The sequence below is a fragment of the Squalius cephalus genome, assembly GCF_949319135.1.
Source record: "Squalius cephalus genome assembly, chromosome: 13".
NCBI lineage: Eukaryota > Metazoa > Chordata > Actinopteri > Cypriniformes > Leuciscidae > Squalius > Squalius cephalus.
In genome coordinates, this window is record NC_137134.1 from 23,447,446 (window position 1) to 23,462,362 (window position 14,917).

Genomic DNA, 14,917 nt, shown 5'->3' on the forward strand with positions numbered 1-14,917 from the left:
AGCTTGAGTGTTGCGGCACACGCTAGGTACATAGAGCTGACGTCTGTACCTCAAAAACAAGACAAGTCAAAAGTATAGTATAAAAGTATAAAAAAAACGCTGAAAAAATGTTATAATTTCAGAAGACTTTCCCAAATCCGTCCATACACAAAGAGGCTCTAATTAAAGTCAAATAAAGGAATGCGGTCTATAACCCCAGAGGAAGTTATCCGTTAGCAAGCGATAGTGTTGGGTAACAGCTAACAGATCATTTCTGATTACTCGATACGCCCTATCCAGGCTGGAATGACGGCTCGGATTCACACCGGCGCGGAGAGGGCGAGATCGACCCCACGCTGTCTGAAGGACACTGAAGATCAGGTTCAGACTCGTTTAAACCGGCTTTACGCGGCCAATAACGTCCCGCCGTCTCAAAAGAGTCTCGCGTTTCTCAACCGAGCTGAAGAAAGCGTGATCGAGGAAGGTCACGGCCACACACAGATGTTGATAATGAAATACTAAAACTCTTACTGATAATGGACCCAGGACGGGCCCAGAGTCTTCTTGAACTGAGCCAGGCCAACGATGTCTATGTAGATGAGCTCCACGATTTTATCACCCTTCGTGGGGCAGCTGGACTTGTTGCCCATGACCTTCTTCATGATCCTGGAGAGAGACAGAGCTGAATTAAAATGAACTGGTACCGGAGCACGCAGACGGAGCAAAAGACTCACTCCTTAAGCTCGGCGAGAGAGGCGGAGATGCGGATGTCGTGTCCGAGGAGGTACAGCGTGGTGATGAGGTCGCTCCACTGAACCAGCTCCCCAAGAGGACCCCCGCTGAACGCGTTCTCCGCGATCTTAAATCCAGACTCCTTCGTCAGGAGACCCAAGTGTACCAGGATCTAAGATACAAAAAAAAACCAATTAATTTCTTCTTTTTTTTTTTTTTTTTTACAAAAACGTCTACATTTTTTATTATTAAAATGTAAATAAAACAATTATAATAAAAAAGTTTAACATTTAATTTTAATAATTAAAATGTAAACAATTTAATTAAAAATAAAGTAATAATAATAAATAATACTATTAAGCAACAGCAAATATAATGATCTAATATATATATATATATTATATTTATATATATTTTAAAAATCACTCTAAAGTGGACAATTCATTAAATGATATGGTGATTAAGTAATCATTGATATATCAACTTTTTAAAAAAAAATTAATTATTATATAAATAATAATAATAATAATAATAATAAATTAATAAATTAATTAAAAACACACACACACACACACACATATATATATATATATATAAATTCTTTATTATAGAGAAATAATAATAATAATAATAATAATAATATTACATTTTACTAATAAAAATGTTATAATATTATTATTATTTAATATTTACTAATACAATTATTCATTATATTAAATTATTTGTTTTTTTTACTATTTTACTGCATTATTTTCTTTGATATTAATCACACTAAATTAACATTGACAGTCCTAATAAACATGATAAAAAAATCTAATTTGATTTATAGAGTATTGAAATATAATAGTTAGCTTTAAAATATATATATATATATATATAAAAAACAATTTAAATAAACCTTCAATTATTGCATCAATAAAAAAATAATAAAAAAAACAGTATTACCCTCGATTGAGGGTCTCTTGAAATAAGCAACAGTAAATATAATATATACAAAATATATATTAACAGTATTCTAATATATAAAAAATACAGTCACTGTAAACTGACTAGTAATTAAATATGCTGATTAATTTATATTAATTCACAAATCAATATTTTTAGAAAATAAGTATAATGTATTTTTAATTTTAATATATAAAAAATGATATATGTGATTAATGAATAACGCAAATAAAAAATAAAATATTAATTGCATTGCATATTTGAAATTTTCTTAATAATAATCATCAAATTTAATTAAACGTCTGATTCTACGATTTTTTTATAGTCTTGTTTACATGTTTTTACAGTCTTAAACATCAGATATGCTTATGAAGAAGTAAATGGAAAGAGAAGGTTGAATTCTGGGTAAAAAAAACATATGGTTGCTATATCTTAAATTCTCTTATGTCAGTATCTGCAATCTTCTATTTTTTATTCATCTCATATGTTTCAGTATTAATATGTCAAGGGACTCATACCATACGCAGTCACATTTATTTGGTGGATAAGTATCAGCGGAGGATTATGGGTAACAGTGACATGCTTTTAAGCTCTAAACAACTGAGGTTATTTCAGGTTTGACATCAGGCGATCTCTCGAAAGACTTGCACGTGTGGTTTTGGGTCCCGCTGTGCCAGAGAAAGTCAAAGACGCTCTTGGGAAAGTGTGTGTGAATTATTCAGTGGGAAACACATGCTGCTTTATTAAAGGCCATGTAGAGTCAATCCTGAGATTCACGTTTCTCACCCACCTTTTTGCGCTTGTGGTTGGCGAGGTTCTGTTTGGAGGCGAGGGAGCGAATGGCACTGACCCACGGCTCCTCCATGCGCTTGATCCGCAACATCATCCAGCGAAACTCCTCGCGCCGCGACATCACGCGATACAGCTCCTCGAAACTCGTGCGGAACTCCGTCTGCGCAGAAAATACATAAAACACTGAGTCTCTCTCTCTCTCTGTCTCTCTCTCTCTCTCTCGTTATTAACTGAATCACAGCCCATCACTGTATGCTGAGGTGAAACCTCTGGAAACAGCTGTGCACAAATTACAGTTCATTCAGTTAGCTTGATAAATCAGGAAATGTTTTATGGAAAGCTCATTTTAATGACAAAAGACTTCTTTTTTTTAATTGTATTTTTAGTAAATAATTTATATTTAATTAAATTTACTTTTAATTAAAATTTCATTTTTCCATTTTCAAATTTCAAATTTTCTAATTATTTTTATGAATGTATTTATATACATTTTGTCATATCCTGGATTTAATTGTAATGCAACTACACCTAATATAAAACTTTTTTTAATTTAATTTAATTTAATTTAATTTAATTTAATTTAAATTTAATTTAATTTAAATTTAATTTACTTTTATTTAATTTCATTTGATATTTTTGTTCATTTTATTTGAAGTTTTATCATATTCTAGACTATTTTATCCCCAAATTCTAGTAATTTATTTTTAATGCCACTACACCTAAAATAAAATTAAATAATGTATTGTTTTATTTGAGATTTTATTTATTTTTATGGATGTGTTCAAGGATGTTTTATCATATTCTAGAGACTATTTTATCCCCAAACTCTAGTCATTTATTTTTAATGATGACAGCCTAATCCAGCCACTAGACCTAAAATAAAACCTTTAACCTATAATTTATTAAAACATATCTTTATTTAATTTCATTTAAATTTTTTGTTTTTATAGATACTTTTAATCAACATTCTGTCATATTCTAAAGACCATTTTACCCTCAAACTATAATTTAATTGGGATGACTACAAATTTATTTTTAATACAAACGTAAATGTTATTTTTTATTATTATTTATTTTTTATAGATGTACCTGTGGAAGTTACTATTTGAATCTATTCATCCTGTAAACTAGAGTAATTTTAAATATTATATATATTTAAATATATATATATATTTTTTTATGAATTTTAAATCACTATATACTTATCACACCACTAGCCTTAAAAGTAAATATTTTGAATGTTTACAATTTAATTTTTATGAAATAATTTATGAAATGTTTATTTTATTTTAATGTATATATTTATGAATTTTAATATTTATATTTTTATGTATTTTTTTATTTTGTTGTTATTAAATAATTGTTCGAATTCATTTAAACACACACACGCACACTAACCTGTGCATTTCTGTCGGCTTCATCCGCAATATTCTTGATCCTCCACAGCAGACGAGGGCACCAGTTTTCAACCTAGCACACACAAAAACAGTAAATTAGCATTCGTCCTAGCTAATGATCAGACGTGTGGAAACAGATATCTTGATGATAGTCTATGTCCCATTTCTTTAAGCAGCCTTGCATATTTACATATCAGTCAGCTCATTTAACTACCTGATCAATATTTAACATCCGCTGCTAAGGAGAGAGAGACAGTTGATATGGAAATGTATGCATGTCACCGTGTGTGTGTGTCTTTCTAACACATTTCAGATGTTAACACACACATGCAGCGTCCGAAATCATGCAGTGTCAGAGTAGGTACTACATATGAATATAATTTGTGACTGTTATGCATGAATATATTAGTATGAATATGGGTAGTATGAATAAAATTTGGATGCACTATATGGCAACCATTTAGTGTCATTTTTTATGTAACTTATTTAAATTATTAATTGATGTACTGCATTTATCAATGTTTTGTCATATAGTGAAGACTATTTTATCCCGAAACTATCATTTATTTTATTATAATATTGTTCATTTTAATGACTACAGACTATCCAACCACTAGCCCTAAATGGAAACCTTGTTAAAAAGTGTATGCATTTTATTTGATAAATTTATTAAATGTATTTCTTCATTTAATTTTTTTAAGTATTTTAATAAAAATCTATTTGAAAATAAAAAATCAATGTGTATTTTATTTATTTTTCATTAAAATGCATTATTTAATTTCTTTTTTTGACACATTCTGGAGACCATCTTATCCCCAAACTACAGTAATTTTATATACAGTATTTGACATACTTTTCTCTGAAAGTTTGAGAGGATCGAACCTTCATTTTGTGGGTTACGAGTCCAGATCTGAAACTATTAGGCCAACGTTCCCGTCACGTCTTACCTCACTCAGATAAATGAAGAAAGAACAGGTGGATCCGTCCACTCCGTAGTTGCCGTAGCAGGGGTCCGAACGCCACATGTCCTTCATCCACTGAACATGGGGAGGAAGAAAAAAAAGAAGAAAATACACACAGTTTGTCAGATCAGATAAGGACGAAAACAGTTACAAGAGACTTTATATAAAGTATACAAAATCCCCAGCTGATCTGATAAGCAGTTGTGCAGGAAGCCATGTGTCAAGCATGCAGTTTTATTTCCCGTCAAGTTTTTTCAGGATATTTATTAAATTCTTAGATCAGCCTGACCTTCAGAAAAAACATTGGTTTCCTCTTCCTGTATCTAATTTCTTCTCACAGTGACACTCTCTATAGGACAGAAAGGGACTTATTGATCGCACCGTGTGGTTCACTTCACACTTATCGATCTGGGTTTTTGAGAAGGATGGCACTGTGCGTTTTAAATGAGTCGGAACTTGACAAGAAAAAGTTTGTAGACAAGATATTTTAGAAAATACACAATTGCATTGTGCTTAATTTGCATAGTTTTGCATATTTACATTTGTTTTTTAATTAATCAGCATTTGAAGAGAAAAAGCTTGGATTCGCATAAAGACTTGATGAGAAAAATCTCAGATTCGCATTAAGACGGAACATTTTACATTGTTTATGCAACAAAAATTGAAAATATGCAATCATATATTATTTGATTGCGTACGTTTGCACATTTTCATTTCTTTTTTAATGAGTCAGGACTCACGAAACATTTTACATTGCCTATGTAAAAAAAAGGAGAAAATAAGCAATCATATTTGCATACTGTTGCCTATTTACATTTGTTTTTTAACTAATCAGCAATTGATGACAAAAAGCTCAGATTCATGCAAAGACAAAACTTTTTTACATTTTCTATGTAAAAAAAGAAGAAAATATGCAATTGTATTTGCATTTAATTTGCATATTTACATTTGTTTTTAAAGAGTCAGCACTTGATGGATAAAAAGCTCAGATTCATATGAAGACAAAACATTTCACTTGTGTCTATGTAAAAAAATAGCACTTACTTATTTTGCATTCTTTTGTATATTTACATTTGTTTTGGTGCATAAGTAGCAAAATAAATCAAATTAATCACAGAAAGTTGATTGAACAAGAGTTTAACATGGTTTTACCAAATTATTTGCAAAAGTGGTGGATTTCAACCTTCAAACTAAACCTTTAAATGCACATTCTCTTGATCACACCTTCTTTTGTTTGTTTTTTTCATGTACATTTCTTGGTTTAATGGCTTCGAAACTTAAGTCAAACAGCTTGGTTAGGCTGTTCTCACTGTTACTGCAGTCACATTTGTGTTTTAATTCTGCATGATTTTAAGAGGATTTCCATATCGCAGGAATTTCCGTGAGTTCTAAGACCTGTGATTATTGCGAAAGAGGCCAAGCTCAGGTCTGATCTAACTGAAAACGCTAACGTGATTGGCCGACTAGCTTCGGGTTGCTCTGCTTGATGTTAAATCCCACGTAATTGGCCCCGTCTGGCTGCTACATCAACGTGCTTTAAAAAACCCAGAGGGACTCGTTCTGAGTATCAGGTGAGGTCATTGAGAGAAGTGCAATTCCAAGAAGGAAAAAGCATTTTCACATGGAAACAGTCAACTCTGAATTCTTTAAGGGATTTTAAAGAGGTTAAATAATGTGACAGAACAAAAAAAACATTTTAAAATCAAAAAAAAAAAAAAAAAAAGATCTTTATTTGTACAATTACATTTTCAATTGAATTAAACTGCCCATATATGCTATTTCAAATATGACCAGTTTCATGCAGTGTGTAATGTATCTGTTTGTGAATGTAAAGGGTCTGCACAGACTGGGCTGTCTGTCCAATCAGAGCAGATTAGACCAATCACAACAGACTGAGTCATCTGACCAATCAGAGCAGAGTAGACCAATCACAACAGACTGGACCATCTGACCAATAAGAGCAGAGTAGACCAATCACAACAGACTGGGCCATCTGACCAATCAGAACAGAGTAGACCAATCACAACAGACTGGGCCATCTGACTAATCAGAGCAGAGTAGACCAAACACAACAGACTGGGTCATCTGACCAATCAGAGCAGAGTAGACCAATCACAACAGACTGGGCCATCTGACCAATCAGAGCATAGTAGACCAAACACAACAGACTGGGCCATCTGACCAATCAGAACAGAGTAGACCAATCAGAACAGAGTAGACCAATCACAACAGACTGGACCATCTGACCAATAAGAGCAGAGTAGACCAATCACAACAGACTGGACCATCTGACCAATCAGAACAGAGAAGACCAATCACAACAGACTGGGCCATCTGACCAATCAGAGCATAGTAGACCAAACACAACAGACTGGGCCATCTGACCAATCAGAACAGAGTAGACCAATCAGAGCAGAGTAGACCAATCACAACAGACTGGACCATCTGACCAATAAGAGCAGAGTAGACCAATCAAAACAGACTGGGCCATCTGACCAATCAGAGCAGAGTAGACCAAACACAACAGACTGGGTCATCTGACCAATCAGAGCAGAGTAGACCAATCACAACAGACTGGACCATCTGACCAATAAGAGCAGAGTAGACCAATCAAAACAGACTGGGCCATCTGACTAATCAGAGCAGAGTAGACCAAACACAACAGACTGGGTCATCTGACCAATCAGAGCAGAGTAGACCAATCACAACAGACTGGGCCATCTGACCAATCAGAGCATAGTAGACCAAACACAACAGACTGGGCCATCTGACCAATCAGAACAGAGTAGACCAATCAGAGCAGAGTAGACCAATCACAACAGACTGGACCATCTGACCAATAAGAGCAGAGTAGACCAATCAAAACAGACTGGGCCATCTGACCAATCAGAGCAGAGTAGACCAATCACAACAGACTGGACCATCTGACCAATCAGAGCAGAGTAGACCAATCACAACAGACTGGGCCATCTGACCAATCAGAACAAAAAATGCTCTTGGAAAGACGGGGTTCAGAGAGACTGAATCCTTTGTCGAACCGTTTCAGACACTGTGAGAAAAGAGGTGATGGTGCAATGTGTATTATGAGAAAATTAAAGAGTTTTGATCTTGATCTTTTGATGCATGTACACCTGTTGTAGGAGACCTCCAAAACAACATTAGGAGACTTTAAAATAGCACAATAGGGGCACTTTAATACCAAGAAGAAGCATATTACAGACTTTCATGAAAACTTATTAATGAATAAAATTAACAATTAACAATAGCCATAAAGTCAGTAAATTACCAGTCCAAACGAAATTTTTATTCTTCCTTATTCTTTTCGAACTTTTCCCAAAGCCCACGCTCCTTGTAATACTCAGCTCATTAATAACACCATAGCAGTTTAAAGCTTTCAACTATGTCTCAAAACAAATCAATATCTTGCTGCTAATGTTTGTAAAGGGAACGTCCCGCAGAGTGCTTTTAATTTTCCCTTTCTGGATTCAGGATGAAAATGGTTTATAAATAAAGTCCAACAGATGAGAAGCCATCATGAGACAGTGGCAGCTGTGAAAGATTCGGATCGAGAAGCTTTTCTCAGCAAGTTCGAGTTTCGAGAAGCACTCACCTTCAACTTGCCTTCACAATGAGGAAACCCATCAAGCGAGGGTAGTTCACATTTCTCCTGTGCTCCGTTCAGCAAGTCTGTGCACACAGAGAGAGAGAGAAAAGAACATAATAAGCACACAATAGTCCCAAAACTACACAAATCACAGCTGAAAATCAACCAGCTTGTTCAGCACACCGGCATTCAACTGGAAGATGAATACCATCCAATTATCACACAATCCGCTCGCAAATGAACTCTGTAACACAATATTAGGGCCTCAAACCCACATAGTGATTACAAAGCATTCAGATCGTCTCAATTAAGCTGTGTTACCTCGTATGAACTGAAGAAAGCAAATTTTAACAAACCAATGTTAGCCAAGTCTTCAAGTTTTGCGTGGATGGGCCTTAATCATGAAAAGCAAGCATAACACGTTTGTTTGTCATTTGTGAATAAGCCATTCCTATGTAAATGTTCCCTTATAAGCAGATAAGAAAATGGGAAATTTATGTAAAAATGAGATTCATGAATGATTTGCACACATATTTGTTCTGCTTATGTTTCATGAAAAGGGCCCAATGTGTGATTGGTTTAAAGCTGTTTTTATGATAAGTACATCTTGTTTATTAATGTAAACAATAAACTTGTAGCGCAAAATTTACTGCTAAATACCGTTCAGATTGAATACTACACAACTGAAAATAAACAAGCTTTTGGGCGCTTGGCCGGGGAAAGAGATCAATAATTCACTTAACACGGCAAATTAACACAGTGTGAAATTAACACTAGGCCCAAACACACACATCTTGCCAAGTGTAATCAAACCATCTTCAAATAAGTTCTGTTTTTGCTTTGCACTGCAAGAGGAAAGGGAAACAAATTAAAAATCTTAAACACAAGTCGCAAACTTAACCGAAGTTGCATAATACATATATTTGTTAAGGTTTATAAGGTTGATAAGATCAGAACTTACTGCCATCTTGCCACTAACAATAGCTGTTACATCATACATCATAGTTATTCTTTGTAATTTTTTCTTCTTTTTTTAACAAGATATCTATTATCTTTATTGGTTGGATTGAGCAAGTACTTTATAGAACAACCCAGTTTATAACTTTTAAAATAAAGTTACACCAGTGAACTAACGATAGTGATCAAATAAAGCAAGGAAGTTTGTAGTTCATTACAAAATTACTTCAAATAAGTAGCTATTTGCAAGGTTTAAAACATAAGAATACATTAAACTAAACCTTGTCAGACAGCAAAAAAATGTGTTAACTTAAGAAGTTTCCTAAGTCGTAAGTTCCGGTTAAAGTTTTCCGGGGCTGTCTTTTCGATCATCTAATTTTAAGGGTGATAAGATCATTCAAAATTTAGAATTCTAATTTAGAATTTTTGCTATTACGGTAAATTTTTGTTTAGTCAGATTTTAGCTACTTAGCTTTTGTTTTTTGTTATTTATGAGACACCTACGATCTATAGTGTTCAAGGACGTGTTAAAAAAACAAAGTATTTTTATTACCGTTTTTGAAGCAATGTGTTTACGGTAAACATTGGACAGTCGGTGAAGCACGGCTCTGTGATCAGTAGTAAACGCTGCACCATCTGAAATCACTGTGAGTTTGAGTCGCTTATAACGTGCGTTTGAAAAAGCAACCCTTCAAAATTCTTTCCAAACATGAGAAGCATTTAAGAACCACTTGTTAAACAAAATACATCATTTAATAACATGCTTTTACTCTAAACTCACTTCATAATATTAGTTGAGTGATTGAAAACATGAGATGATATGGCTTCTTGCATAGAATAAAACACACAACATATTATTTCACAGTATTCTATACAGTGCTAAAGGCTAAAGTATAAATATACTTTATTATCATGAAAATATCCGAGAAGGCTTGAAGAACTCAGATAAGCCATATATTGTCATAGTCGTGTGTTTATTAGTCATGTTTCAATCTTCTGTTTATTCAGCTACAGTGATAGTATGATGCCCATAGGAATTTCCTGGAACGACTTGCGTTATCGTACTTCTGCGGCGCATATTTGGAGTTTCTGCGCGAGAGCGCCCTCTTGCTTTCAGATGGAGTAGCATTTACTACTGATCACAGAGCTGTGCTTCACTGACAAGCTGCGTATAAAATAATCGCAGCCTTTGCCATATCGTGTGCGGTTACATTTCGATAAATCGTGCAACCCTATTTCTAAATATCTTATTTAAACCCATGAAAATGCAAATCTTGTTGTAAATAATAGTGAAAATTACTTTTTAAAAATGTTGTTCCATTATTACCTCTAAGCAGATTTTGACTCATGTCTGACAGCTGCGTTTTGTTTAACTACAATCTGCACACATCATATAAATAAATGATCATAAAAAAGGGTTGGGATGAAGACTGGAGTCATCAGCTTTTAAATAACAGTGGCACAGCTTTGTACTTTTATTTGCCCCTATAGGGAAGTTAGAAATCTAACCTCACTTTTTCCTTTCTCTCAGTCACAGTTCCTGTCAAGTCATCAAATTCCTAAATCTCCTTCCTTCTGTGAAACAACTGATATGGATTTAGTCAACAAAATTGTTATGAAAGAACCTTGGATCATGAATGCACTATTTGCAGATTCCAATCCGGGTGCTGCGGAGTAGGCACACGTAATCTACTGTACAAGAAGATGCGTCTCTTTTCGAATGCAAACACGTACCCACATTCTGCAGACAAACCCTGATCCAAGTACAGACTTTCACGGTTTCAGTATAGCTTGGGTGGTCCCGGGGGTAAAGAGTAATGCTCAAGGGCATAATGGCGATAATAAATATCAGTGACTCAAGTTACTGAGTTTAAACTGCCAAACAAAGTAGAATATCAAGCGCGTAGTTTACACAAGTACATGATGTCATCCTGCGGAGCTGCCGTTTGTAAGCGGGTTAAACATTACAATGTTTTAGGCTTAAACAGCTATTCATATCAGTTCATTTTACAGCTATTTGAGAGATCAATGGACAGTTAAATCATAATATCATAACAGAAAGAGCCACAGTGACTTGTGTAATTTAGGTTAAAGTCATATGATTCTAGCGGTAGTCTTAAATGTGACCCTGAGATCTTCTTCTGTCTGTATTCTCCTGAGGAGATTTACAGGATCCATAGACCCGAGTGAAAGAAGAAGATTCTTGAAGCTTGCAGCTTAATCAAACACCATTGTTTTTACATTAAATGGGACGAAACAGACCACAGGAAAGAAGAGAGAGGAGAGGAGACTAGATGAAGGAGGGGAGAGGATAAGAGGGGAGACAAAATGAGAGAAGAAGAGACTAGATGAAAGGAGACGAGAGGAAAGAAGATGGTGTGAAAGGCAAAGGGATAAGAGAAGATTAAATAAAATGAGACGAGGCAAAATGAGAGGAGAGGAGATGAGACGAGACAAGATGAGAGTAAAAGAGATGAGAGAAGAGAGGAGATAAGAGGAAACGAGGAAACAAGACAAGATCACATGAAAGGAGAAGATAAGAGACAAGATGAGACTAGATGAAAGGACAGGAATCGAGACGAGATGAGATGAGATGAGATGAGTTAAGATGATATGATAAAGGAGAGGAATCCAAGTGAGATGAGATGAGATGATGCAAGATTAAGGGAGAGGAGAGGAATTCAGTTGAGGTGAGAAGAGTTGAGATGAAGTCAGATGAGATGTGTTGAGATGAGATGTGTTGAGATGAGTTGAAGAGTTGGTACAAGATGAAAATAGAGGAAAGGAATTCGGGTAAGATGAGTTGAGACAAGTTAATAAAAGATGAAGGGAGAGGAGAGAAATACAGGCGAGTTGAGATGAGAAAAGTTGAGGATAGTTAAAAAGAGTTGAGATGAGAAGAGTTGAGAAGATTTGAAATGAGAAGAGTGGAGTTGAGATGAGAAGAGTTGAGATGAGAAGAGTTGAAATGAGAAGAGTTGAGATGAGAAGAGTTGAGAAGATTTGAAATGAGAAGAGTTGAGAAGAGAAGAGTTGAAATGAGAAGAGTTGAGATGAGAAGAGTTGAGAAGATTTGAAATGAGAAGAGTGGAGTTGAGATGAGAAGAGTTGAGATGAGAAGAGTTGAAATGAGAAGAGTTGAGATGAGAAGAGTTGAGAAGATTTGAAATGAGAAGAGTTGAGATGAGAAGAGTTGAAATGAGAAGAGTTGAGATGAGAAGAGTTGAAATGAGAAGAGTTGAGATGAGAAGAGTTGAGAAGATTTGAAATGAGAAGAGTTGAGATGAGAAGAGTTGAGAAGATTTGAAATGAGAAGAGTGGAGTTGAGATGAGAAGAGTTGAGATGAGAAGAGTTGAAATGAGAAGAGTAGAGATGAGAAGAGTTGAAATGAGAAGAGTTGAGATGAGAAGAGTTGAGAAGAGTTGAGTTGAGATGACATGAGTTGAGAAGAGTTGAGATGAGAAGAGTTGAGAAGAGAAGAGTTGAGAAGAGTTGAGTTGAGAAGAGTTGAGAAGAGAAGAGTTGAGAAGAGTTGAGAAGAGAAGAGTTGAGATGACATGAGTTGAGAAGAGTTGTAATGACAAGAGTTGAGAGGAGTTGAAATGACACGAGTTGAGAAGAGTTGATGGAAGATAAAAGGTGAGAGGAATCCAGGTGAGATGAGATGACTTGAGATGACAGGAGATAAAAAGAAAGCAGGTGAGTCGAAATGACATGATATAATATGAAAAGAATGGAGAGGAAACTAGGTGAGAAGACATGAGATAATACAAAATGAAAGGAGGGGAAACCAGGTGAGATGAGATGAAAAGAATGAAATGAGACAAGTATAGACAGCAGAGCTGCATGATTCTGGATGAATTGAGAAACCTGATCTTTTTCGCGCGATTCTCCCACGATTTTGAAGAAGAAAAAAACATTAGACGACTACACAAAATAACATGCAAGAGGTTCTGACAAAATATTCATTGCTTTAGTCCATTTAAAAAATTATAATTTGAACAAAATAATTCAGTGTCAAAATCCCGTTATTTACATGTTTGTAACTCATAAATAATGATAATGTGTGGTTGGATCTGATAAAGCTGCTTCCTACTGTACATTTACATTGCACCTGCTCTCTACGGATCAGCGGCAGCGCGAACGCAGATTTGAATGTTGCAGCGTGACGATCGTACTTTCAAAGGTTAACCAAAGTCCCTAAAGTCTTCAGTTAAACAGTTTCACATTGCAAGCGTCAGCAGAGTGTTTCGACACTGCTCGTATCAATGAACGAGAGCATTCATATTGAAATCATGACGGCCGACTCTTACTCATTAACATAACATGGGCACAATGGGCAGCGACAAAATATGTGCCATTCACGCTTGCGATATGTAACAGGCCTAAGACATAGTAGAATCATTGTCATTTAGGAATAAGATTGCGTGGGTGCTTGAATCGAAATCGCGACCTTTTAACGATTAATCAGCTCTAATAGACAGTACTAAAAGAGGGAAACAAGATACGATAAAAGGAGAGAACAAGAAAGAGGAGACAAAAAGAGATTAGAAGAGAGGAGACAAGTGGAGAAGAAACCAGATCAAATGAAATTAAATTAAATGAGATGATGTAAGTTCAAGTTCACTTTATTTATTATTTTAAGATGAGACGAGAAGAGACAAAACTAGAAGAGAGGAAACAAGATAAGATGAAAGGAGAGAAGAAGAGAGAGGAGAGGAGGAGAAGAAACAAGATAAGGCGAAATGAAAGCAAATGAGATGAGAGGAAATAAGATGAGAAAAGAAGAGAGAAGCGGAGAGGAGATAATATGAGCGTATTGGAGAAAGAGAGACGAGAAGGATAGATGCGAGAGGAGAAGAGCGAGCGGAAAAGTTCATGGGGAGGAAAGACAAGATGAGAGGAGACAAGACGAGATAAAGGGAGGAGAGACAAGGACACAAACTGCAGCCACGCAAGGGTGTTAGCCATGTGATCTCCAATTATTTGATTTGCAAGGATTGGATCATCTTTCTGCTCTCTTTCTCTCCCTCATAAAGCGTAAGACATGACGGCGCTGTAGAACAATGGCTAGAGCAGCACACATTAAGAGCTTTTCCTGTAAACTAAACAAACACCCCACTGAGGGAACACCAAACTGTAAAGGACGTACATGTCATTCACATATCCACACCGTTTAAGGTCACATGCTAAAAGAATTTAGGCCATTTTGTGAGTCACATGACACAAATAACCCAAAGGTCATGGGAGAAACAAACAAAATGGCTCAATTAGAGAACTAGCCGAAATATAGCTGAAAGACGGAAAAAGAGGGATGACTATGAAGAGAAGACAAAAACAAGCTGTGAAATATGTCTCACAACACTAACTAAATCAGCTGGTTGGGTGTGTTTAACATACAAACACAATTTAGAGCTAAATTATACCATAATTATGCCTTAAATTGACACAAACAAAACCTGATCTGTTTCACATACACACCAGACATCCTCATCTACCGCAGAGGGATTGTTTTGCAAGACAGCATCGAATAATATGAAGGCCCTTC

General features: G+C 35.3%; 1 protein-coding gene across 2 annotated transcripts in view; it reads right to left on the reverse strand.

Annotated features, from left to right (window-relative positions):
• Positions 1-14,917, reverse strand: part of mgat5 (alpha-1,6-mannosylglycoprotein 6-beta-N-acetylglucosaminyltransferase) — a 62,788-nt gene that overhangs the window by 17,183 nt on the left and 30,688 nt on the right. For both annotated transcript variants that reach the window (XM_079889548.1, XM_079889549.1), the window contains 6 exons: positions 8,418-8,494; positions 4,793-4,882; positions 3,847-3,918; positions 2,447-2,608; positions 714-883; positions 511-645 (listed from right to left, as the gene is read on the reverse strand). In XM_079889548.1, coding sequence (XP_079745674.1) covers positions 511-645; positions 714-883; positions 2,447-2,608; positions 3,847-3,918; positions 4,793-4,882; positions 8,418-8,494 — 706 coding nt within the window. The remainder of the gene's footprint in view (positions 1-510; positions 646-713; positions 884-2,446; positions 2,609-3,846; positions 3,919-4,792; positions 4,883-8,417; positions 8,495-14,917) is intronic.